Source organism: Cryptotermes secundus, unplaced genomic scaffold (genome assembly GCF_002891405.2).
Source record: "Cryptotermes secundus unplaced genomic scaffold, Csec_1.0 scaffold1090, whole genome shotgun sequence".
Classification (NCBI taxonomy): Eukaryota; Metazoa; Arthropoda; class Insecta; order Blattodea; family Kalotermitidae; genus Cryptotermes; species Cryptotermes secundus.
Window position 1 is genome coordinate 795,272 of NW_019734379.1, and position 25,390 is coordinate 820,661.

The window sequence follows — 25,390 nt, forward strand, 5'->3', positions numbered from 1 at the left end:
CATATATATTCCCCAATTTATGCAATAACCGCGTTCCGAAGAGAAATCGCATAATTCGCGCACAATTTTCCTCTCCCTCCCCCCATTTCTACCCTTCAAACCGATACAATAATCCACTCCCCCTCTCACCGCCTCCCACTTCGCATTAGAGCGAGCGCTGTTAATTGAAATTTGTCTAAATCACTTGATCGCATTCAAATGGAATTGCATGTTTCTAAACGAGGAGCAACGGTAATTAAATAAAACAATAAAGCTCCGTTAGCAGTAAACTTGAGTAACCTTTCTCAGGTTATTTCAAAACATGTTACAGGAAAAGTTTTTGTAACTTAATTCTGGAAGACCAAATTAATGTTTTCGAGACCTCATGTAGCGCCCGCCAGTGGGGCTTCTCTCATGGGCTGAGAAACACCGCCCCCTGATATTACGACTCGGAAGTCTACTGTGCCCCTCTTTTATAAAGTACATATGAATAAGAAATACATAAAAAAATATGACAGTGAAAAGATTCGAAAAGAAGCGATTGCCTGTAGTCCCGAGTTGTGTGAATAAGGTATCAATAAATCGAATCGAAACCCCGTCCATAAGTCACGCATGATCCCCCTACACGTAACAATATTAAAGGGCGTATTAAGGGAACTTGTTGTGATTATGATATCAAGAGTCAGTCACGTGCTTTCTTCACTGCTCGGAGCTGTTTGCAGATAACTGTGAGCGAAATGATACAGAGATAAGATAGTTGGGAAGATGCAATGGTAGATACACGTCATGGAACTTTCCGACAGTGTTCTGTTGGCAACTGACAGACTGTCTCACTGCGGAGTCAAGCGAGAAGAGAAGGAGCCGTGTGTGTGTTATAAATTTATAAAATTATTTAACGAGAGTAAATCAAGTTTACTGGCCACTATCGTCGGATGAATGTCGTTATGAATGAAGACTTGTAAAGGATGGATTACGTTTATATAACTATTTAACGACAATGATCCAACTACAGTAGTTAATTTCGTAGGATGACAGACATGACAGTGTTTATGAACGACGAATGGGAAACAGTGGATTATGTTATACGTGTAGTTGTGTTACCTCAGGCAACATAGCCTCTTCGCAGTTGGGATTTTAACTAGGCAGGAGGGAAAAGTGTGCTGCGCGCGCACAGGACTGGATTTCAAAACCAGCCACAATGGAGGGTAAGTTAGGTTATTCTTGTAAGATTTGAGGTTTTCACGGCGGTGACTATGAAGAAAGCAGTCTTCTGGGATTTGGCACCGTGTATATGTGGTGTTAACTGACGTTTCGGTGGAACGTATCGCCTCCATCTTCAGGGTAGAAGAAAAAATATAAGAAATCTGCAAGCGANTTTCAGAATCGCGGAACCGATTTTCATTAAATTTATTATTGAGAAGTTTTGATATTTGCTTAAATATTCGAAATTTTCATTAAAATCGGACAGAAGTAATGGATACTTTACATGAAGATGTACGTGGATTTCTGCACGCATTCCAAACGTCGCTACATGTTTCATTCATTAATCAGTAATCTGTCAGACGACAGGTCCACAGTCTCTTCCAAAACAGTTCCTCCACTTAATGCGATCTAGAGCTTTCTCCTTCAAATGAGAATATCCTCTTCTGTCTCCAAGGTCATCCAGCATCTTCTTACGTCTTCTGGATCTCGCATACATGGTATCTCTGTTTTTGGAAAGAGACTATCCAGGAAAAGTGATAATGTGGTAGTTTTTCCATTTGCTTTCCACATCGCAGTACAACAGCCGTTCAAACCACTCTGGTCACGCCTGTTGCTATACGAACTTGAACCATCTCTAGCATCATTTGCTCTGTGCTTCAAGTCGCTGCTGATGACGCTGCTTCCGGCATCAGTTTTTGGTTTTTGGTGTCTTTCTTCGTCTGATGCCTACCCATTGATCTGTCCAGCAAGGGAGGCCCTGCCAGTAGCTACGCTACCGCTGGTATAGTTCTCAGGGTCGTTGGCATATTCAAACCCCCTCACCACGATAAGGTGGAGACACCAACGAGGGGGTCTATATGTTTATGGGAAAGAAAAGTATTTCGAACAAAAGTTGTAAGAAAACTGAAACATGGACTGTACATCCAATACACTTTGTTTCCGTTGAGCATACAGATCTTGAGATAATTAAGCTAACAAGAGAACACCTTATGCCGGTCCATTCTTGTGCCTCGACGCTAGACGACCCCACCCCGGCATCACACTTTGATATTCAAGAGTTGACAACAATCTATAGGCAACAATACGGCAAACACGCTACAATTGTTACGCCATGTGCACATTCATTGGATCTGAAATTGTCACGACAGTGGCTATGAAGAATGCGGTGTCCTCGGTTCGGAGGAACTACCAAACAACACGGCGTTGCAATCCAGAAGCTCGTACTCTGCATTTACTAAAGCATTTCTTATCCCGTCCTCCCAGTTATTGCCATTCTTTTACATCTTGCTTTTCTCTCTTCCTTATCCCCCCATTATTGTCGGCCTTTCGGCTTATACCTTTCATTCTTGTGCTTTTTTATCTTCTTCCCTTATCCACACAGACTCGCTTTTCGGACTCAATAGATATGGACAGTTTTGTTCTCTGTTAAAATAATTATCTTGCACTGGAAGGTCGCGGGTTCGATTCACGATATAATTGGATTTTTTTTCAATTGACCTAATCTTTCTAGGCGCACTGTGCCCCTGGGGTCGACTCAGCCTCTAACAGAAATGAGTACCAAGAATCTTTCTGGGGGTGAGGCCGACCGGCGCGTAAGGCTGACGTCACCGCCACCTGTGAGCCTATTGTCTAGAGAAAATGTGGGAACCTCGAAGTCTCACAACCCTATGGACCTCCATGGCTTGTTGCAGGCTTTCCAGCTAATCCTATGATTGCGATAAGACATATTCTCCTGCGCCAAACCCACAGTAATTTATTCTTGGGATCCGAGGTTCTCGCTACCGTGAATATTACAGCAATCTGGATGCGACGCCGTGTACTTTGGTGGCTGCGGATCACTGTCAGATTACACAGACATCCCTCCCCCAGTACAGGTTTTTTTTTGTTCCTATCCCACACTTCTGAACATCCATTCACAGCTACACCTCCGACACATTGCTTAATGACAACCCACTAAAATCATTAGCCGTGAAGATGGGAGCTACATTAGTCGAAACACTGTAAAACCTTACCGAAAGATGAAGCCAATACGAAGCTCCAATCGTGAAAACATGAGGGTTCGATCCCCAGGCACAGCATGGGTGGACACTCCCTGCGTATTGAACAATGGTGATAACAAACCTGTTCCTAATTGACTGGAGATAAACACGGGGCACAGGAAAGAGAAGCATTTGCGTAAGGAAACAATCGCTAAATTAATTATCACAATCGATTCCGAGAACTGAAGACTTCGGTGCAAAACTGGCGTATCTCCAAAATACGGCTATCGGTAAGATAAGAGTTTCGGATGACGGCGCGTTATTAGAGCGACACACATGTAGCACGTGTCCAATCGTGTCTCTGCTGGTTGACACTTCAAAGGCCGAACTTCTAATAACATGTAAGAATTCAGTCCGTACCTCACAGGAAACACATTACATCTTCGCTACAAAGCCCAACCGGTTAAGGATGTTTAGGGAAATAACAGCTGTTTATAACGAACTACAGGCCACGGAGTTTGTTTTGTTTTTCAGGCATTCACAAGTTAATGGGGGGGGGCGGGGATTCACAGACACACAGGTAGCATGGAGAATGCAAGAGCCTACTATAGGAAAGCTGGCTTAAAATGGGAAGATGGGTTTCATGTACGACAGGAAGGATAGCTCAGTCAGTAGAGCGACGAGTTGCGGGCTGGACGGCCGGGGTTCGATTTCCGGTGGTAGAAAGATATTTTTCTCTTATCTACAGCATTTAGACTGGGCCTGGGGGCTCATCGAGCCTCCTGTCCACTGGGCGCCGGGGGTTCTTTCTCTGGGAATATAGCGGCCGGGGCTTGAAGCTCACCGCTCATCTCTACTTGGTTTCGAGGTGAGGAACGGAGCAGCCATATTTCCACCGCCCGCATGTTTCTATGGGGTGGTCATTAATTAATTAAAAACGGGAAGAATTTCATACTTTTAGATCCAAATTGACATTCAAATTGCATATCTCTGAATTATTACATGTGCTGAGTCAGTTTGTGAGCAGGCCTTAGGGTGGATGGTTAAGGAGTCGGGGTTCGACTTCCGGTATGATAAAGTTATCGTTATTTCTCTTCAGAGTTTAGAGCGGCTCTAGGGGTCATGCGCGCTCGTATCCATGGGCACAGTTGGGTATTTCCCAAGGGGAAAGCTGCGAGGTCTTGAGGTTGGCCACTCACCTCCATCCTTTTCGCAGGTCAAGAACGCCTGAAGCCATTCATCTCCTTCCCCAGTGCCGAATTCTTTATGGCTTGATGCTCTTGAATACAAGCAACAAGGGTTACCGGTTGAGACAACTGGCTTGCTGTTACTGGTGCCACTCGCTTTCACGATAGATTCTTGTCTGGCTGATTATTCGTCCTTGAAGATTGAGCCGAAATGTTCCTCCGAAACGCCAGCTGATTTTCAACGGACTACACGGCGTTATATCCCAGAAGACAGAACTAATCAGAACCACCGCTGTGAGAACCTCAAATTCTACAATGATTATTGTGTCTCTAGACATCCATCGTCAGGTTTTTATTTATTTAAAACACAACATTTCCGAGACTGGATTCTGTCTCCGTCTTTAGGTAAAAACCTATTCAATTGGGTTCAATCGATCTCCCTATCTCCTGAAATATGGACTACTCTATCGATTGGGTCCAACGGGGTAGGTTTTTACTTGAAGACGGAAACAGAATCCAGTCACCGAAATGTTTTGTTTTAAATAAATAAATAAATAATAACAGGACGTTCGATAATGTCCAAAAACATAGTAACTTTATTTACACCCCATCCACAGAAACTTTCAGTTCTTATCTATGGTATGAATTTTGGCAACGCTGCACCTTAATATTAGAAGGTACCAGCTATTTGTTACAATATTTAGAGCCGTTAATTGCTTGTCTCCGCCCGCCTACCTGCTTTGCACCGCAAGACGCTCTGTACTCTGTTACATTAGTCACTCGCGTCCCCGCCAGTAAGAAACAGTATTTAGGGTCCTCTGTACAGTGTCAGCAAACTATACAGCTGTTCTAACATGGCTTCTCCAGGAAGGACAATAATCTACTCGGAGACAATCAGCAGGATGGATCACTGGGCGCGAGAAACAAATGAAGATCACGCTTCCAGAAACGACAGACGCTGTGTTTCGGGACGCATCACAAGGACTGCACAGCGTACTACAGGTAATGACTCCTACAGTCCTGCACTTCCTCTAGGCAGTTAGCAGTTGGTGAGGAAATTTCCTGAAGTTTTGTATCCCTAAGGCTCATTATCGTATGGCCATAGTCCGATCCTTATCTTTTCAGACAAGAACACTGTTAACGTCTGCTGAAAGCAATTATTTTTAATGCTAGTGGGGTGGGACTAAGTCCCTTGTACTGCGGCCACTTCTGGCCTATTGTACCAGCCCCAGATGATAGGTGAGGGTGATTGTGGAGCAATTGGTGGAATGAAGATTGGCAGGGGAAACCGCAGTACTCGGAGAAAACTTGCCACAGCGCCACTTTGTCCACCACAAACCCCACTTGACCAGACCCGGGATCGAACCCGGGCCGCCGCGGTGGGAAGTCAGCGACTAACTGCTTGAGCTATGGCGCGGCTGCTAAAAGTAAAGCTATCCCTGTAACAGGCAGTGAAGGCCCATAGGGTTGTGAGATGTTGAGGTTCCCACATTTTCTAGACAGTCGGTTCAAAGATGGCGGTGAGGTTGTCAGCCTTATGCGCCGGCCGCTGTTTACCCCCAGGAAGATTCCTGGTACTCATTTCTGTTAGAGGCTGAGTAGACCCCAGGGTCATAGTGCGGCTGGAAGGATTAGGTAAACTGAAAAAATCCACCTCATCAGGGTACAAAGTAAATGTTTCATAACAACCTGTGGGTTCAATTGATATCTAGTGTAACATGAAGCTTTATCTTTCATGTCTAGATATCCAAAGATTCTGCCTCCCTTAGGTGTTAACACCATAATTTTTCATTAATTTCTCATGCGTGCTACAAGACGTGTCCATCTCATCCTTAATTTTGTCATGCCAACAATGTTTGGTGAAGGGTACGGATTATGAACCCTCCATCATGCAGTTCCATGGTGTGTCGCGCTACTCCATTCTCCTGTTTCCGTATATTTCCACCAGATCTCCGTTATCAGCCTCCCTCAATCTCTGTTCATTTCTTAGTATAAACAGCTTACACTGTGACTCGTTTGCGGGCAGGACGCTGAGTTCCTCTCTTTCAGGTGGAAATGGATGTGCTTTGTGCGATCTACTCTTTCAGATATATTTTTTTCAAAGGAAATAATTATGTAAATGGGTTTTGCGTTTTTGTCTACAGACGTGACGAGGGAAGGAAACTGCACGCACGCCGGGACAGAGAGCTCTGGAGATGACGCTGATATTATGGACAGCAAGAGACGACTGACAGAGAGAGACATCTGTGTTGTAGCTAGTCAACTAGGAGAGTCATGGCGTGTCCTTGGGCTCAGACTCAACTTCAAACCAGAGACCCTGGACGCTATTGCCAGATCAACTTGCATGACCATTACGAACAACATTCATGGAAAGGTGAGCGTGGCTTCAGCAAGATGATGGTTATTGGAAATGTTTTGATCTATTCCGAGTCCCTTATCACAACCAATACAATTTTAAGGTCCCGAACTGTCTTGATATGGTGACAGTTGTTTAGCTGTTCAAGAAATATGCTGATGTTAGGAACCCCATGGTTTTGTTTTATTGCTAGTGGGGTGGGACTAAGCCCCTTGTACTGCGGCCACTTCTGGCCTACTGTACCAGCCCCAGATGATAGGTGAGGGTGATTGTGGAGCAATTGGTGGAATGAAGATTGGCAGGGGAAACCGAAATACTCGGAGAAAACCTGCCCCAGCGTCACTTTGTCCACCACAAATCCCACTTGACCAGACCCTGGATCGAACCCGGGCCTCCGCGATGGGAAGCCAGCGACTAACCGCTTGAGCTATGGCTCGGCCCAACCCCATGGTTAATTGCCATGTTCACAGAGACTCAGTAAAAAGTTAGGTTATGATACCGAATGATTGTAGTTCGATCCTTTGTAACGGTGCTACAACATGTAATTCGCTAAAAGTGTACTCACAAATGTTGGGGAGTAAGGCGGCCGGAACGCTTGCTCGTCAGTTCACCAACATCTACCATCAAGGTCTATTGATTTTGTTATTTAAACCTATTACTCAGACAGCAAAAGTTATACGTAATACCGAATTACATGGAAATATAACCATGAAACTTGAGCAGATAAGGATTTGTAAAGAGGTGGTGGTGGCCTATTTCAAGAGAGACTCAGAAAGACTAAAGAGGACCCCATTAAGGATTGAGCACACCTGTCACTATATCACGAGATGAATCCGGAAAATAAATGTTTTCACTTGTTTCTGTGTTTCCAAACCACTTTGTAATTTTCTTTGACGAAAATTACAGCAAGAGACACAAGACAGGGCAATTTATTTTCGGTACAATATTAATCATTTGAAGTCTGAAGTTCAGTTAACTTCGTATGTTTAAAATTTCAGTTTCTCTACTTCACTCTGTCCACCACATTGGCCAATCACTCAGTGCTGTTCAGAGATATAATTGTTGTTCTGTCTGATGGTTGCACCTAACACATAAATACAGACAGGCTGTCTTCTGGGTTATGACGTCATTCTTTTCCACCCACCAAGATTTCTGAGAACCTTGCTTCATTCATCTTCAGAACAGCATTCTACTGCCCTGAAGATGAAGATATATCACAGCACAAGGCATCACATCTCGGAAGACAGAAATCTTCATGGACACCGCTGTGATATCCCAAAATCTCACACTTACATGCAGTAACCATTAAGTTTCGAAGGGTTAAACAAAAGATATGAAGTAGCCGGCGTATCTGAGCTAGATATCTCGTTAATATCACACAAACTGAGAGAGATTCTGTAATGTTTCTGTTCCAGATGTCTGAAAACATGCTGAGGGTCTGGTCCAAGCTGACCACGGCGACAGCGGGACGACTGGCGGTTGTCCTGTGGGAAATGGGACATCACGCGATTGCAGTACAGCTGCAGCCATGAATGCCACTTTCTGCTTTGTAACTTTATGTACATAATTATTTTTGTGTAACTGTGAAAACTGCTTGTATAAAACCTCGCAATACAATGACTCGGGGATAAAATGTGTCATAACTCTGTCAAGTGGGTGAGATGGTGCGTTCTGTGGGCCGGAAGTTGCAGATTTGTTTGTTTACGGTTTGACGACGCTGTCGGTAGTTCAGATTATATGACATAGAAAGGCAGGGTGATTGTTACATAAAGAATGGGAAAGTATGTTGAGCAAAGCCACGTGTTACCTGCCGCTAGCGTCGCTGTGCTGCAAAGGGTTGGAACATGTAATCTGGGGGGGGGGGGATGCGGTAGCGTATTTGGTTGAGGCACTATGCTACAAGCCCGAAAGTCGCGATTTCGATTCCCGATGAGATTACTGGATTTTTCAATTGACCAAATCCTAGCTGCATTATGACCCTGGGTTTGACTCAGACTCTAATAGAAATGAGTACCAGGAATCTTCCTGGGGGTGAAGGGAGGCCCGCCGGCGCGAAAGGCTGACAACCTCACCGCCGGCTGTGAGCCGACTGTCAAGAAAATGTGGGAGCCTCGACGTCTCTCAATCCTCTGGGCCTCCACGGCCTGTTACAGGGATTGATTTGCCCCGTCTTACATGCAATATGTCTGTTTTACGCATCTTTTTAGAACAGCGTTATCAGAAAGCCAAAAGTCTTCAGAGTTATGACGCCATGCAGACTGGTAGGTTGTTAACAGCTGACATGGTATCATAACGTAGACGACCGCATGGAAAACACACATTTTCCAGCACCTACATTTCAAGCTCTTAATTAACTTTTTCCTGTATCTCTACTTTTTGCAACTTCTTATGCTCAGCCCTCTCCTCATTTCCTTCTCTCCCCAACTTCCTCCGTTATGCCCTTTATCTTCTTCTCCTACGCCTTCGGTTGGAGAGTAACCAAGGCCAATATATTCAGCTTCTGAGCTACTTGAAAAATGCTTATAATTTAGAAAGATTACCGCATTCTTGGAGACAGCGCAGTCAGTATAGCGACTGGCTGTGGGATGGACGACCGGGGGGTCGGAGTTCCAGACCCGGCAGTCAAGAATTTTCTCTTCTCCATGACGTCCAGAACGGTTCTGGGGCCCACCGGGGGTTCATTCCTCGGGGGTGAAACGGCCAGGGTGTGAAGCTAACCACTCACCCTCAACTAATGCCGAGTTCAAGAAAACGTGCATTTTATACATTCACTCCCCCACACAAATTTCATGGCGTAGTGCTTAACTAATCAAGCACAGGGACTTTGCTTTTTAACTCTTTACCGTTTTCTTGGACGTGGCAAATGTTTCGAAAGACACTTGCCTCCATCTTCAGTGTGAAAAAGTGCTCACTTCTTGTGAAGATAAGGAATTCTTTAAAAACGATGATACCTATCTACCGAAGCGCATGACATCCTTCTCATGGGAAGGAAATCTTCAGCTTTACCACTTTCAAAATCTCAAATTTTACGCGAATTACTATGTTTTCAACAACTGACTTCACCTTGGGGACACAAACGTTTTTCTTTCTACCTTGCTTTGAAACAATTCTCAGTCTTAGTTCCATTTTGCTGAAAGTCTGCATCCACTTTCACGAATCCTTCACGCGACCTGAAACTGACTTTAAACACATACTCATTCAGTTGCTGGAAGCGTATGGAGTACCGGAGACAGGGGTGGATGCAGGCAAAACACGTGGAAGGCTAAGTGCTCGTTAGTACTGCGACTTAATTGGATTTCATGTGGCACTCTCATTAAATTATACAGTTATCCAGAAAATTTTGAATTAATGAAGTCAGCAATTGGACCGGCCGCTGTCAACTGTAAATTACGGGCAATTTATCCTACTTTTTATATAAAATTGCGATAATTTTTCACTGGTAATTGCATGAGTGAAGAAATGTAACTTAACTGTGACTGTAAAATCGGATAAAAAAAATAAACATCGTGGGTTTAATATGAATATATGTGGCGCAGAAAACACGCAGCCCTTGGAGACAAATGCAATTAAATGTTACAGGAGGAATGATGTAATTTCAGGCCCATGTTGTACGGAAATAAATCTGATAATGCAAGTACAATCTGCAGAGTCCACTGTTAAAATATTAATTGGCACTTTCGAAACGCGTGACTGCCACAGGCATGGTGCCTAAAACACTGACGATGGCGAATACGGAAATCTGAAGGTCATCAAACAAACGTCCATTTTCCTCGCCGGAAATAATGGAAAACCAGCTGCAATTTGGTGTGCATTATTTTTAGACGTTATTGGCTTTGATTATAAAGTTTCAGAAATTTCCGCCAATGTCGTGGGTGTAGTCACTTTTCTGCCTCTGTGGTCTAGGGGTCAGAGTTCCTGCATACAGATCCACAGGTCCCGGGTTCGATTCCTGGCGCTACCAGCTTTTCTGAGAAGTAGTGGGTCTGGAACGGGGTCCACTCAGCCATGTGAATATAGTTGAGGAGCTATTTCAAGAAAATAGCGGCTCCGGTCTAGAAAACCGAAATTAACGACCGTGGGGATCCGTTACGCTAACCACGTGACACCCTCTATCCGCAAAAGCTGGCATTTACTTCGTCGACAAGCGGCGGTCGCTCGGTCGATATAGTTCGCTTGCGGGCTACAGGCTACGAATTTTTTTTACGTGATGATAGCGCAGCTCGTATTAAACTAGCAACTGTGGGAGTTTCTAAGTTAAACAAATTTGTAGTAGTGTTATTCTCAGCGATAAACCGCGTATGAGACAAATAAAACAGTCAATCTTATATAAATAGAATGACTGAACGTGACATAAGAACGTTATACTGTTCTGGCAAAATATTGATATATACGTAGATCTAGCAATAGCAAATATATGGGCACAGAAAGGAATTCTATGCTACGCTTTCACTTAATGTTATTTGTGCTAAGAATGTAATGATACAGTGAGAACATTTGGACTACGCAGAGGAAACAGGAGAATCGAGAAATGTGCATAATCAGGAGCTTCGGAATTTTTACCCTTTATGAATCATTAGTACGGTGATGAAATCACGGAGGATGCATTGGTCGAGATCTATACTACACATGGGAAAAATTTTGGTGACTGAACAGAGGGAGTGAGAGGCCTACGTATGGGATAACATTAAAATGGATCTTAAAGCAACAATGTGAAAATATGAACTGGATTCACTAGGCTCTGAACAGAAACCAATCCATGTCTGTTGTGAATATGATAATGCCTATAAAAGCCTATAAAATGAAGCCAATTTCTTGACTAGCTGAGCGACTATCATATTCTCTAGAAGGTCTCTGTTCAATGAAGTCAGTGATAAGAATCATCAAAGAAACGAAAGACAACTTTTATCATGACAGACTGTAAGTGACAAGAGGGCACGTTATCACGCAGTACAACTGTTTCGATAGATGGCAGCACAACACAGATCTGGTAAGCAGGCTTAAGCATATTTAACATTGTGTCCACAGCGGAATGCGAATGTGGTGACGGGCTGCAAACTGAGGAAGATACTTTCTGGGACTCTTAAACTGTACGAGGCCCAACGGGCAATAATTATCGACATTTTGTCTCAGAACAGCAAAAAAGAATACCGAAAGTCACTTACAGAGTTCTTAAGGTCAGAGGACAAAAGATTTGTGTAAGGCGTCCGTTGGCCGCGCCATAGCTCAAGCGGTTAGCCGCTGGATTCCCATCGCGGCGGCCCGGGTTCCATCCCGGGTCTGGTCAAGTGGGATTTGTGGTAGACAAAGTGGCACTGGGGCAAGTTTTCTCCGAGTACTTCGGTTTCGCCTGCCAATCTTCATTCCACAATCACCCTCACCTATCACCCGGAGCTGGTGCAACAGGCCAGAAGTGGCCGCAGTGCAAGGGACTTGGTCGCACCCCACTAGCAATAAAAAAAAGGCGTCCGTTAGTTCATAAACAAAATTCCTAAATTTATTAAAAAAGAAAAAGAAGTATATGTACAAAATATTAATAATATATTCTTAGAGTTAATTTAAGAGATATATTAAAAAATTGCGGGGTGAGCGCTACGATAGAACAAGATGTGCTACAGAGGGCCGGATGCGCATTGTCTATGCCATTTTTGTTTATATATATATGATTTAAAAATGTCTGAAATAATGATTCCCAGGCCCCATTCAACTGCAGTACACAAATATTTTCCACTATAATGCAAAGTTGAAAGGTTATACTGTCTAAAATGCAAACAATAGACACACAAATTAGTTCGTGTCAACTGCACGTCCACAGCGCAGTAAATCAAATTATTTGTGTGTGGTGTAGTGCGCATAATCCAAAGCCAAAATAGGGGAAGTACTTAATCTGGATGTGACATAATATGCAACTCCGGCGCACAAATATGCCATATACATTATGACTGACGGATAAGGCGGATAACAGCAAACACAAATTGGGGTCCGGTGTAGGCAATGTGGCTAGCAAACAATCAGGTCATGTGATATTTATGGCAAACAAGGGATACACATTTCCGGGTACTTCACTATTGGAAAGCTCTGTAGTTAACACAGCCTGCGCGAAATAAGAAACCGAGGACTGGAAGGCCGAATGCATGAACGAATGAATATGTACGGGGTGTCCATATATGTCCGCCTGTTTTGTTATTGTGCAAATCACGAACTGATTTTTTGATAAGTCCAGGCTTTTGAAGACTCTTCTATAAGTTCCCGCCTCTGTTTGAAGTGACGCTACTGTCACGTGTGAAATCCCCGCAGGAAAGTTAATTGGAAAATTTGACAATTTCCATCTCTAGTTACGGTTTCCACGGATTAAAGGTTCAGTGATGCAAGCTCTGAAAGGGAGCTTTCGCGTTATGTTTTAATTGAATTCGCATGCTAAAAATTCGATAAGTTCTGGAAAGAGAGCTTAATATAATAATAATAAAATTAATAATAATAATAATAATAATATAGACTGAGGGGAAGAATTATACCTTAGACATCCGCGGGCACCATTATAAATATATATTCTTCCAATATAACTAACTCCATGGAGCTGAGCTCTTATTGAGAAGCCGCCAGTTGTGCAGCTACTCGAGAATTTCCCAAAATTTTATGGAACCCGAAGATTTATTACCGTGTTCACAAAAGCCCTTCAATGCTACCTACCATAAGCCAGATCAATTCAGTCCATATCACTCCATCCTATCTAGGAACCTTTTTAATATTATTCACCCACATATGTCTTGGTCTTCCTAGTGGTCTCTTTCCTTCTGGCTTTCCCACAAATACCTTATATGCATTCCTCTTCGCCCCATTCGTGCTACATTCCCTGCCCATCTCATCCTACTGGACTTGATCACTTTAGTTTGGGTCTTGTAAACGAGTACAAATAGCGAATGTCTTGACTAGCTCAATTATTCTTCTGTAGGAAAACAATGTATAGTGGAGTTTGAAGAACTGTAGGTCTAATGGTCTGCCTATGCTGCGGTGTTCGAAACGAATCGCGGGAAAAATAATATAATTCAAATAAACACATGTGGCCAGAACGAGCTTCTTTGCAAACATTTATTCCTTGTAGTGATAAAATCCACTGCGAAACTGGAGAGTGCCAGTTGAACCCATTATTTGCAGGTTATCAGCGTCTGAAACAAAGCGGCCCAAGAATGGGCTCTATAATTATCGCTGCTGTTTTGCTCCTGGTCTCCTAGATGGCCATGAAGCACCTACTCTGGCGCCAAGCACGGGACAACGGATTGCCCGCCGACTTACTACTTCCTGCCTGGAGACGATCATGGATTGGGTGGCGTCGACAGTGCCTCGCGCGATCACGAATTTTCATGGCCGCATTCCGAGCTAATGCCTGTCATATGTAACGGATGTCCTGGTACCGCCTTGTAATACTGTCTTAGTGTAACAGAATTTATTATTTGCAAAAATTTGAAAAATGTTTCAATAACTGTAACTATGTTTAAAATGCATTAGTTTAATAAAATCCTGCCTGACTTCATGGGTTAGTTAAGTTGATATCTACATCTGCTTTGTAATTCTCTTTCTAATATTTCCTTGGTCTTCATGAAATGGTTAGTCTTACAGATTTATAGTCTCACAAAACCAAGAGCTTCATAGTGTGTACTCTTAACCTGGGATTATCAAATTAAGGATGATAAGACGGTTGGGGCATGTAGCATTTCAAATATTCCGTGAGAAATTAACAGATAAGTTTATTTGGGCAATGGATCTTACGGAAACAGGACCTCAAGATTCGAACTGCATTAAACTTATCAGGATGCGGTCCAGTAACGAGATCTTGTGAACAAGGCAATGAACTTTCGTGCTCAAAAGGCTAGGAATTCCTTGACCAGCAGCGCGACTGGGACTTTGCTCTATGCAGTTGCTTAGAATTAGAGTCCTGTCGAGACTTAAAAATGCCTGGTCTAGACTGCGTGTGATGTAATAAGACGGCTGGAGACTGCAGCGCTGTTCTCAGATCAGAGTACATAGCGTATGTCTTGCGACGGAAAGAATCACCAGACAATTCACTCGCAAAGCACAGAGACTGCCAATGGGCGACCAATGCTACCTCGAGGCGGACTTAGCTGAGCCCTGATACGGGGGTGATAAATCGCAACAGATGTAAACGCTGTAAGAAAAACATTTCTGACTTGAGATATATCGAAGATGACAAACCTAGGTGAGTGCCTGTTAACTAAAGAGTAATATTCTTGGATGTGATGTGTACTCTGGTAAATATACAGACGTTTCAGAGGAATACACCGTCATCATATTCAAGGTCGAAGAGTAAGTCAAGGAAGTACTCTACTTGGTGCTGGAGTAAGTTCCTCTGAAACGTCGGTAAGTTCTGCAAGATTATACGGTGTCACGTTCAAGAAGATACTGCTCTTCAGACATCGCCGCAAGAAACTCAAATCTATCGTCAAACAGACTTCCCGTATTTCTGACACACGCTGTGTATTTGGAAATAATTTAAGAGCAGTCATGTAGAACGCATCATCAACGAAATCGACTGTTTGTGTGGTGGTAAAACAGTTTACTGAAATTATAAACGGGAGAATAGAAACGTATAAAAAAAGTACAGTGTGTATGTAAAAAAAACGGTACACATTGAAATCTGTCATTAAAGTCCGCAGTGAAACGAGATACGTATCGCCAGATATGCATACATGACATCACTGAGGCGGAAGGGAGAGCTGTGATAAACGGTTCCACAGTCACTGGAGTACATTAAAAATAAAATAAAAAAAAAACGTGATGAAACAGACGACTGACTGAAGATCAATAACAAACATATGTCTCTGATACAGGACGTTCAGTTTTGTGGTTACATCTCACTCGAGAGGTTCCACAACAGAGCCACAGCAACTTCAAAATGTGCGCGGACTAGATGCGCAGTGGGCTGTGCTATTCGGTGGCCAAGGCCCTACGTTCTTACCACTAATCCTTCGAAGCCGGAATAAGACGAAGAAGAGACAAAGAGAGAGAGAGATAGTGTAGGGGGATAATGAGAGACACTACACGTACATTTCTACGGGAGCACAGAAAATTTCCGGCTGTGCTAGATATTCATTTCCCTTGGAAATCGTTCAAACGGTTTCCAGGTTCACCAAGCCCCCATACAATTCACGCCCGGGGCTCTCCCCCGGGTGTAAAGCTGTCGGTACGTGAAACTGAGAGTTCACCGCCATCTGGTGCCGATGATGTGAACCAGGATAGCGACTGGTTATGGGCTGGACGACCAAGAGGTCGGAGTTCGAGTCCCGGTAGGGTCAAGAATTTTCTTCACGTCGTCCAGACCGGCTCTGAGGCCCACCCAACCTCCTATCCAATGGGTACCGGGGGCTTTCTCAGGGGTAAAGCGGCCGGGGCGTGAAGCTGACAATTCACCTCCAACTAGTGCCGAGGTCAACAAAATGTGGATCTATACACCCACTCCCCCATATGCCTTCATGGTGTAGTGCTTAATTAATTAAGCACAGGGACAAGTATACCTTCACTCCTTCATACGTCTTCACGATGTGTTGCTTTCTATACCCCAGACTGTACATATAGTTTCGACTGATAGAACAATGAGTGAGTAATACAATTGGAAGGATGTGGAAGGCGTCGTGTGTTAATTTGAGGTGCTATCCCAGCATTTGTCTGGAGGGACTGAGGAAAAACACGAGAAACATCAGTCAGGATAACACGCTTCCGGACCAAGATATTAACCCGGGACCTCCAAATACGAAGCAGGAATGCTATCGGGACTTTAAGACATCCAGGATTTGGGGAGAGCGGGCCGATGAAGATCACGACCATCAGACCAGACTGCCAATCTCAGGGTCCCCCGAATGAGAAGCAAGTACGCTAACAAACACATTGCGTCCATCAGCAAATCAAAACATTTCGCACGATCGCCATGTTACTGTTCCTTTCATTACACTTTCATGACTTACAGTTCCGTAAAAAATCCCTTCTTGGCTCGACAGGCGCGACAAACATAAATACTCATGATTACGGTCTGCTGGAATATGACGCCGTGTAGTCTGGCTTATAGGAGGATCCTGGGGGCTACATCATAACGTCAAAAAATCTTCTATCCCGAAGAAACAGGCAACAGATTCCTCCGAAATATTGAGTGTTGTCTGATAGACTACATGACGTGACATCCTTGAAGACATCGCAGTAAAAACTTGAAATCTTAGGCACAAATTCTATTCGCCAAAGTAAAATTTATTTCGCCATTCCAAAGGAGAAAATGTATTATTATTATTGCCTATAATAACCTTTAACTTTTCAACAATTAAACAAGAAGTTCTGGGAATAACTAATCCCCTTGTTTCATTTGATATGATACGGACTGCATATAAAAAGACGCGTACAACAATCCTTTTATTGCCTAGTGTATCCGTTGCCGCGGACACATTGTACCGAGCCGTTGCCTAGCAACGATAGAGGGATACACATACAGATACACAGACTGATGAGAGGGATTTATGAGGTACGCCGTTTTCATGGGCTCACATGCTATAATACACATACTAAATTTCATAACGATCGTTTCAAGTATTCAAAAGTTGTGGGGTGGGGGGGGGTAGGGATTCATACACACAAATTGATCTCAGAAGCCTCTTTTTAATTTTTCAAAATAAGAGAAGTTGGCTAAAAATAGTCCACTTGTGTATATTTTGTTGAGACGTTTCCCCTTTACATAAAAACAATTACAAAATGTCAGAACTTAATCCGTAATCAGTTATAAAAATATTGTAACGACCTCGGTGGCCTTTGCCTACGAAATTGAAACACTTTCCACTCTTTCTTTATATCTGATCATTGTACGACTTGCCTACGAGGAAGTTTTCCCTGTGCTTAAATAATTAAGCACTACGCCATGAAGGCGTATGGGAGAGTGGATATATAGATCCACATTTTCTTGACCTCGGCACTAGCTGGAGGTGAGTGGTCAGCTTCACGCTCCGGCCGCTTTACCCCCGGGGAAAGATCCCCCGGTACCCACTGGATAGGAGGCTGTGTGGACCCCAGAGCCGGTCTGAACGACGTGGAGAAAATTCTTGTCCCTACTGGGACTTGAACCCCGACCTCTCTGTCGTCCAGCCCGTAGCTAGTTGCTATACCGACTATGCTATCCAGCCTCCTGCCTAGGAGGAAACAGATGAAAAGGTATTGCCAACATATTAACACAAATGTTAATAAAATACGAAACAAAGTTCCTCTAATATGTGTATAAACTACTGCAGCGAGCTGCATACCTGGATATATACTCTTCTCAAGCTCCGGAGATAATCTTAAGTTATGCTCGTTTCTTTGGCGCAAAACTGAACGTCACTAATTTCAGCAGCTGAAAATTTGCTTCGTTGCTCTGGAAAATGGGGAAACCTCTAATTAGTAATCGCTTCGATGATTCGAATTTTAGCCGAAAACAGCTTTTTGTGGGGCTGTTGGTCTTGGTATGGGGTAATCCCCGGAGTTTCATGCTTCAGCGGCCAGACAGGAGAGAGATGGTGAAGAGAGGAGTGGCCCACAAAGCCTCTATGTTTATGTCTATCACGTTATGTGGATAAAAACAACAGGACGTCACTGTGGCGTGACTAACACGTCTTAATCTGTAAGTCCCACAACTGCTGGCTGCAAAACGTGAACGGTCCAGATGCAGTGGCCAATTATTACGATTGAAGGCTTGCGTTTCCATGGAAAGAGTGTTGATGTAACTGCAATGGACGATGTTACTGAAGTACAATCACCATTTACCGAATTGAGGTAATGCATTCTCCCATTCGTGGATGCAAACCGTCCATCGATGACATAAGATAAAATAATGCTTCCTATTAATTCCCCCTATTCGACAAATATAACCATTACTTATACAGTCAAAATCTTACATTTGCAAGACCTATGACATTTTCCCATGAAAAACAAATGCAATAACGAAATTCTTACAACACAAATTACGAGGATTTCCTCTACAGATGGATTTATGACTCCCCATTGACATCATGCCTTGGGAAATTCGAGGGCAAAAGCTGGCAACATAGACTCGGTCTAAAGCCAAGAAAGGGACACACAAAAAATAGTAACAAGTTAGGAAATGCATGCATAACATAATAATTCTGGTGGGCTCACTAACCTTGATTTAATTATTTAGAAAACGGCAAAACTTGCGGGAAAATTTTGCTGGATACAAAATGTCCCATTTCTTTCTATGACTAATGTTCAGAAAATTTTTCTTCCCGGCAGACATTAAAAGATTTACACTAGAGATGCGCACGTCAAGGCACATAGGTTTCCACGTAACTTTGTTATCTATATCCGAATTTTTACTAAAACTGAGATGTGTCTACACATTTTATCATAACTCCTCAGTATCGAAATTTGATGAAAATCCGTTTGGCGGTTCTCGAGCTGTAACGTGAGGACGGACAGACACGCAGCGAAGCTAACAGGAGTATCATTGATTCTTTTTGTTGCATATGAGACAAAACAGGAAAATATTTAGAGTGAAATAAATAAAAATTAACTTCGATCTACATTTTCAGAACTAAATAAAATAACATAATACAGATCACTTCCAACTAATGCCGAAGTCGAGAATACGTGGATCTATATTTCCATTCCTCCACACGTCTTCATGGCGTTGTGCTTAATTAAGTACAGAGACAATCTTACGTTTTCGTTTTTTGCCTTTTAATACAGACCATTTTTAGGCTTCACTCTCTTCTGACTGAAGCTAAGATATCTAGGTAAAAAAAACGATAAGAGCTACAATTTGAGGCTATGAATTAAAAAAAAATTCAGGGAGAAAAATTCTGCAAATTCTATTGTCTAAAAATAATCAGGATAAAAAATATAGCTAGAGACATAATATGCACCTTCACGTCGACGAAGTAACAGATGGACGTGAAAGAATGACGAATGGATGTGTCAGACACGGCGTGGTATGATAAAAATCGAAATTTGAAAAAAATTAGGGGTTGTAGCGTCTCGTCCGATGACGATTTTATACTCGGCGACAGAAGAGAAACAAAAGGATAAAATATTTGCGTTACAAACCACGTCCAGCATCCATCATAATTAGTTGCGTCACACAAGCAACGCAAAGTTCGTGGAAAGGAAATCTCAAGGTATCCAGATTCATTTCCTACATTTCACATACAGCTGTTATAATGGGCTGCAAATGCAGCTCAAAGGAAGGAAACAATTTTATGCCGAAATACGGCGAGAAAACATATCGCATACAAATTGTTATTACATAAATAGCGATCAGAATTACAGTATTTTATAAGCTATTGTGATAACATTGGGCTAATAAGCCCGCCTATGATAGGATGAGGATCCTTCCACCGAAGAAGCCTCTGTTTTTCACTTGAAGTCAATTGGAAGACGTCACAAAATTTATGGATGGAAACATAATAACATACCACGGATCCGCAACACGATAACACAATTTTCGAGCGAAATAAATCACTTTACTACAAATGACCTTCTTCGTATTAACCCGTTCCAAGCTCGCTCAAAAGCAAGACCCCCCTTAGGTTCGGATTTAATGGGAATTTGAGATCAATCAGTAAAAAGTATTCTGCTGTCAACAATAAAGTTACCCGCGGTTTCCATACGGTTTAAATTTTGTGTTACCATGGAGACAAGGAGCACGCGGTAGCACCACGATGGAACTTATCCGAACTGGTCTTCCTCCATCCAATATTTCATCAATTCATTATTTGAAGATAAATGTTACGAAACCATAATTCTATTTCCATATCACTGTCATTTTAATGCAGTATGATTCATTTCGAACACTGGAAACCAGAGTAAAAAGCAAAGCTATCCTTGTAAGAGGTCTTGAAGGCCCATAAGGTTGTAAGACGTTGAAGGTCCCACATTATCTAGACAATCGGCTCAAAGATGGCGGTAAGGTTGTCAGTCTTACGCGCCGGCCGCGCTTTACTCCCCAGGAAAATTATTTAAACTGGAAACCAGAGTAGCGAAAACACTTGCTCAAGATGTTTTCCTAAATTGAAAATACTATGACTCAAGACCACTGAAAGCGTAAAGATGGACATGGGGACAACAATACTTCAGATGTAAAGAAAAGCGACATGGACATGGCGATTGTGGAAGCGACACTTCATCATACTTTTCCAGCTAAGAAACAGATTATCACGTAGGTCAATGATGTTTCAGGTACAGATGTACTTACATTTTTTTCTGTTATGCAGAAATCTGTATTGATACGATCTCAATATTACAAGAATTAGGATATTTCAGTTACGGTAATACATTTTGCCACTGCGCTAATAAGAATTTCTACTCCACTGTGGCAACATCAACGGTAGCGTGTTCTCTCATCGTCTGAAACGTCAAGACAGTAAAGCAGAACTTTGCATAATGAACTATAAACGTTGTTCACGCTCCTGTTTATTTTTGTAAAAAACAAGAGAACTCCCAGGCAGATGTATTTTGAACTAAACACAAAATCGGATTTCATTTTAAGCACTTTACTCGTGAAATATTATGCAAAGACCGAACAACAACAGCTTAAAAATACATATAATATGCAAATTAAATCGGAGACTGTTTACGGACAAGAAATTCAGTTCAAAACTGTCATTATTTCTACCTTCCAAAACACTGAGGTTCACGCTACACACATATACAAGAGCATGCGCACATATGCACGCCCGTACGTTCACCCAGTACTTTGTCTGCTGATGTGTATGGTTGTCAATTACGGTCTCTTACTTTTAGGAAAGAGCATCGGTTACAACCATCTGAAAGCAAAGCGTTCAGAAAAATATCTTGAAGTAAGGACGAACTAAATGGGGATTTTAGGGGGAAATTCGCAATTTGTGCACTTGCTGTCAAGACTGTGAAGTCAAGGAGATTATGTTGGAACGGATAACCAAATTGGATACGGAGACAAGAACAGCGTATAGGCTACATAATGTTGGTGGGGAAAACCTTTGTAAAGCGACAAATTGCGCGATATAAATTTTTGAATCACAGATAAGTAAATTTATTCAAACATCACAAACATATTCGGCGTATTTACAGCTTTTGATGTTATAAATACACTAACTTCACTGATATGAGATTATTCACCATATATACTCGTATATTTACAAGATCTTTGTGAATTTAAAGTCAATTTATTACAAAGTCACTACATTTAATAAAAATTGAAGTTCCGATCTTCAATAATCTTCTACAAATATCAATAATAAAATTAATGAAAAAAGTTTTCATTCGTGAGGGGGTGGGGAATTATGATACAGGAAGTTCAGGCTCCCAGGTGCAAGAAGCAAAAAGTTTCAGTTAATTTACTGTACATGTTAAAATCTTGCAATATCTTTGCCAACTGTCAACTAACGAGCTAATATCAGTAGGGGCTCAGTCTTCTGATTGAAGTTCGTAAGTTGACACAAAAAAAAACCATGCCACTCGATCTGGTAGTAAAGTCCATTCTATAAGTCTTACACACAAACGCAATCATAAAGAGACAAGACCTGATAACACTAAAATTGTTCCGAAGTGTTTCCAGCACCTGGTAACTATATTAACACAGATAATCAGGCACTGTACCAAATGGGGTGATAATGCAAAAAATACGATCAAATGTTACAAAAAGAGAAACAATTTCAATGATCAGGTCTTATGAATTACACGTCACAAACCTTTAATGTCATTTTTTGTTCAGGATTCACACTTACAAACACGAATATCTACATCAAAACAGTGTCAGGATATTTAATGCAAGTCATTCCAGCCTTTATTAAGCGAAATGTCCACAATTCATTCTGGACATTACTGGAAGAATATCAACGCTTCTTAAAACTTTACATAACTGTAGTGAGATTAGTTATAGCGAAGTGTCATATATTTCGCACGGATGCCCCACTGGCATACTTTGACGGACCGGATGTAAATCAAAGAGTTAACTCTGGACACGAGAGACAGATTTCTGTGCTGTAATACTATGCAGTTCTGCAGGAGTCCACCCACGTATAACATCTGCTTATTACTGGGTTCTTGTTTGGCTTACTCTTCGACACTGAAGATGGAGGTGACACGCTCCTCCGAAATGTAAGAGGATTTTATAGACTACAAGGCTTTACAATCCAGAGGCCTATACTGTGAACGGTGAGCATTATGCCAACCTCAAATCCGGCAGATAAATTTCATGTGATAATTCTGAGACATATATTTTGAGTTTTTATAATTTACAATAAATATATTTATGAGAAAAATAAAAAAAATATGTCAATGGGCTGCAAACTGATTTATCTGTTGGTATTTTGGTGTGTTTGTTTACATACACATCGAGGAATGATACGGTATTTTTTTCCAAAACGTTTACACCGATAGCAATGGGTTTGTAATTAATTTTATTTAAATCGGAGATAGAACAACAAGATTGAAGCCCAGAAGCAACTGGAGAATATCAGGTACGTTTTCAAGAAAGTAACTTTCATTAACGTGCATCCTGTTGCCACTGGCCAAAATATTGGAAGTTATGATTTAAAAACGTTATTTTAAATAAAAACGTCATTTGACAAGATTACTTACCCTTACTTTTAAGTTATTTAAGAAGGATAGGTTTTCTGTTATACGTTTCACTTTAATATTATATTCATTTATTGTAATAAAACTTTTAGTAGGAAGAAGAACACCCAAACATATAAAGTATTTAGAAAAAGCTGTTCGATTTTAACACCGATTTCAAATTAGTTACTATAGGATTCTGACGATGGTGTATAACACACAGAGATATTGGGCTTTCGGACTTTATCCATCGTCCTAGTTTTTAAGATAATTAAGAAAAAACACGACGTTTCGGAAACTAGATCTATTTCCGTCCTCAGGTGTATAGGTGTTTTCCCACACCTGAGGACGGAAAAAGATCCAGTTTCCGAAACGTCGTTTTTCTTAGTTATCTTAAAAACTAGGACGATGGATAAAGTCCGAAAACCAAATATAACCGATTTTTAATTTCTCTTTAGTTGCCTTCTATTAAAGTGGTGATAAAATCTACAAATTTGGAATACAATATTTACGCTTCACAACGTTGGACAGACATATCAGTCGAGGCTGATACATTCTGTATAATTTGTGGGTATGACTGAATTCGTCCGTCTAGTAATTGATTTTAACATATTTCACAAATCATTGCATTTCATGACACGACCCCTAAGGTCAGATAAATTTGTGATCAATTTCAAATGTTTCCATCTGCACCAAGACAATACTGTGATACGCCATCTGACAGTAGTATGAGTTTATTAAAAAGGCGACATAATATCGTGAACTCCAGTAACAGTATTCACGTAACGACAGCAACAGGGATCTCCATCTTGCTATTCGGAAAAACTTATTGTCATTACCTACTGCCGTTGTGTTTGTATAATTTCACTTTCCCTCGAAATAACATTTAGGTTGTGCGTTCAATTATGTAAGACCGCCTCTGTGGTCTAGTGGTAAGAGTTCCTGGCTACAAATCGAGGTTCCGTGTTCGATTCTCGGCGCTACCAGATCTTCTGAGCGGTAGTGGGTCTGGAACGGGTTACACTGAGCCTCGTGAGGATAACTGAGGAGCTATTTCAAGGAACTAGCGGCTNATACCTACTGCCGTTGTGTTTGTATAATTTCACTTTCCGTCGAAATAACATTTAGGTTGTGCGTTCAATTATGTAAGACAGCCTCTGTGGTCTAGTGGTAAGAGTTCCTGGGTACAAATCGAGGTCCCGGGTTCGATTCCCGGAGCCACCAGATTTTCTGAAAAGTAGTGGGTCTGGAACGGGTTACACTGAGCCTCGTGAGGATAACTGAGGAGCTATTTCAAGGAACTAGCGGCTCCGGTCTAGAAAACCGACATTAACAGCTGTGGGGATTCGTTGCGCTGACCACGCGACACCCTCTGTCTGCTAAAGTTGGCACTAACTTCGCCGATAAGCGCCGGTCGCTCGGTAGGTATATTTCGCTTGCGAACTACAAGCCACGGAGTTTGTTGCTTTGTCTTATGTTCAATTATGTACTAGCATGCATTAGTGGAACGAACACTTTGGGATGAGAATCGATATGAATTCACAGAGCGAATTATATCTTGAATGAGTTTAGTATGTTACAAATATTGCCGTGTAAACTGTTATGGCCTGAATGTAGATAATGTAGTAAGGATTTAATTTCTCATGTTGAAAATATATTTCAAAATTTAAACATATGAGCCAATAATCTCTGTGATACACAGATTTTAAAGCGACACTGCAACTGTTTTCCCGGTATTGTATTGATATAGGTATGTCGGCTGGAGTTTCTACCAATATTTTTTTTTTTTTAATTCTGAAACAGGCTCTTGTAAATAATCAGTTTAATTCTTTATCGATCCCGGATTATACGTCCTGTTTCCGCATATAGTGCGCAAGTTACTGGTGTGTTGTGTGTTCTGTTTACAAAAGCCAAACACATAACGCCGTGACACATCCAGTGTAACACAAGATAACAACAGTACATTATTAGTTTCCGAATTGCAACTTCGAACCCATACAACAACCCTCTGAAGGACACTTAGCCTTTTCGTTTTCATTCACGCCTGAAACGGATTACTTTCCCCTGGCAGGTCTTATATATGACGTCACTGTTTTCATGACTTTCTAAGC

The 25,390-nt window shown here is 41.8% G+C and overlaps 2 protein-coding genes across 3 annotated transcripts in view; one reads left to right on the plus strand and one right to left on the minus strand.

Moving 5' to 3' along the window:
* LOC111868953 overlaps window positions 1-25,390 on the minus strand; it is a 517,093-nt gene that overhangs the window by 15,837 nt on the left and 475,866 nt on the right. The window lies entirely within an intron of this gene.
* On the plus strand, window positions 771-8,337 carry LOC111868964. 2 transcript variants are annotated; one of them, XM_023860101.2, is made up of 4 exons: window positions 771-1,184; window positions 5,216-5,350; window positions 6,493-6,722; window positions 8,120-8,337. In XM_023860101.2, the coding sequence occupies exons 1-4, from the start codon at window positions 1,178-1,180 to the stop codon at window positions 8,234-8,236; spliced, it is 489 nt and encodes a 162-aa protein (XP_023715869.1). In that variant the 5' UTR covers window positions 771-1,177; the 3' UTR covers window positions 8,237-8,337. The 2 variants fall into 2 exon arrangements, with proteins under 2 accessions (XP_023715869.1, XP_023715868.1); XM_023860100.2 differs by lacking the exon at window positions 771-1,184 and having other exon boundaries at window positions 4,976-5,350.

Bases quoted from the DNA above. Each gene is read 5' to 3' on its own strand.
- LOC111868964 (XM_023860100.2), top strand. From the start codon at position 5,203: ATGGCTTCTCCAGGAAGGACAATAATCTACTCGGAGACAATCAGCAGG. The intron at 5,351-6,492 runs GTAATGACTCCT...TTTTGTCTACAG, and splicing joins GACTGCACAGCGTACTACAG to ACGTGACGAGGGAAGGAAAC. The intron at 6,723-8,119 runs GTGAGCGTGGCT...TTTCTGTTCCAG, and splicing joins CGAACAACATTCATGGAAAG to ATGTCTGAAAACATGCTGAG.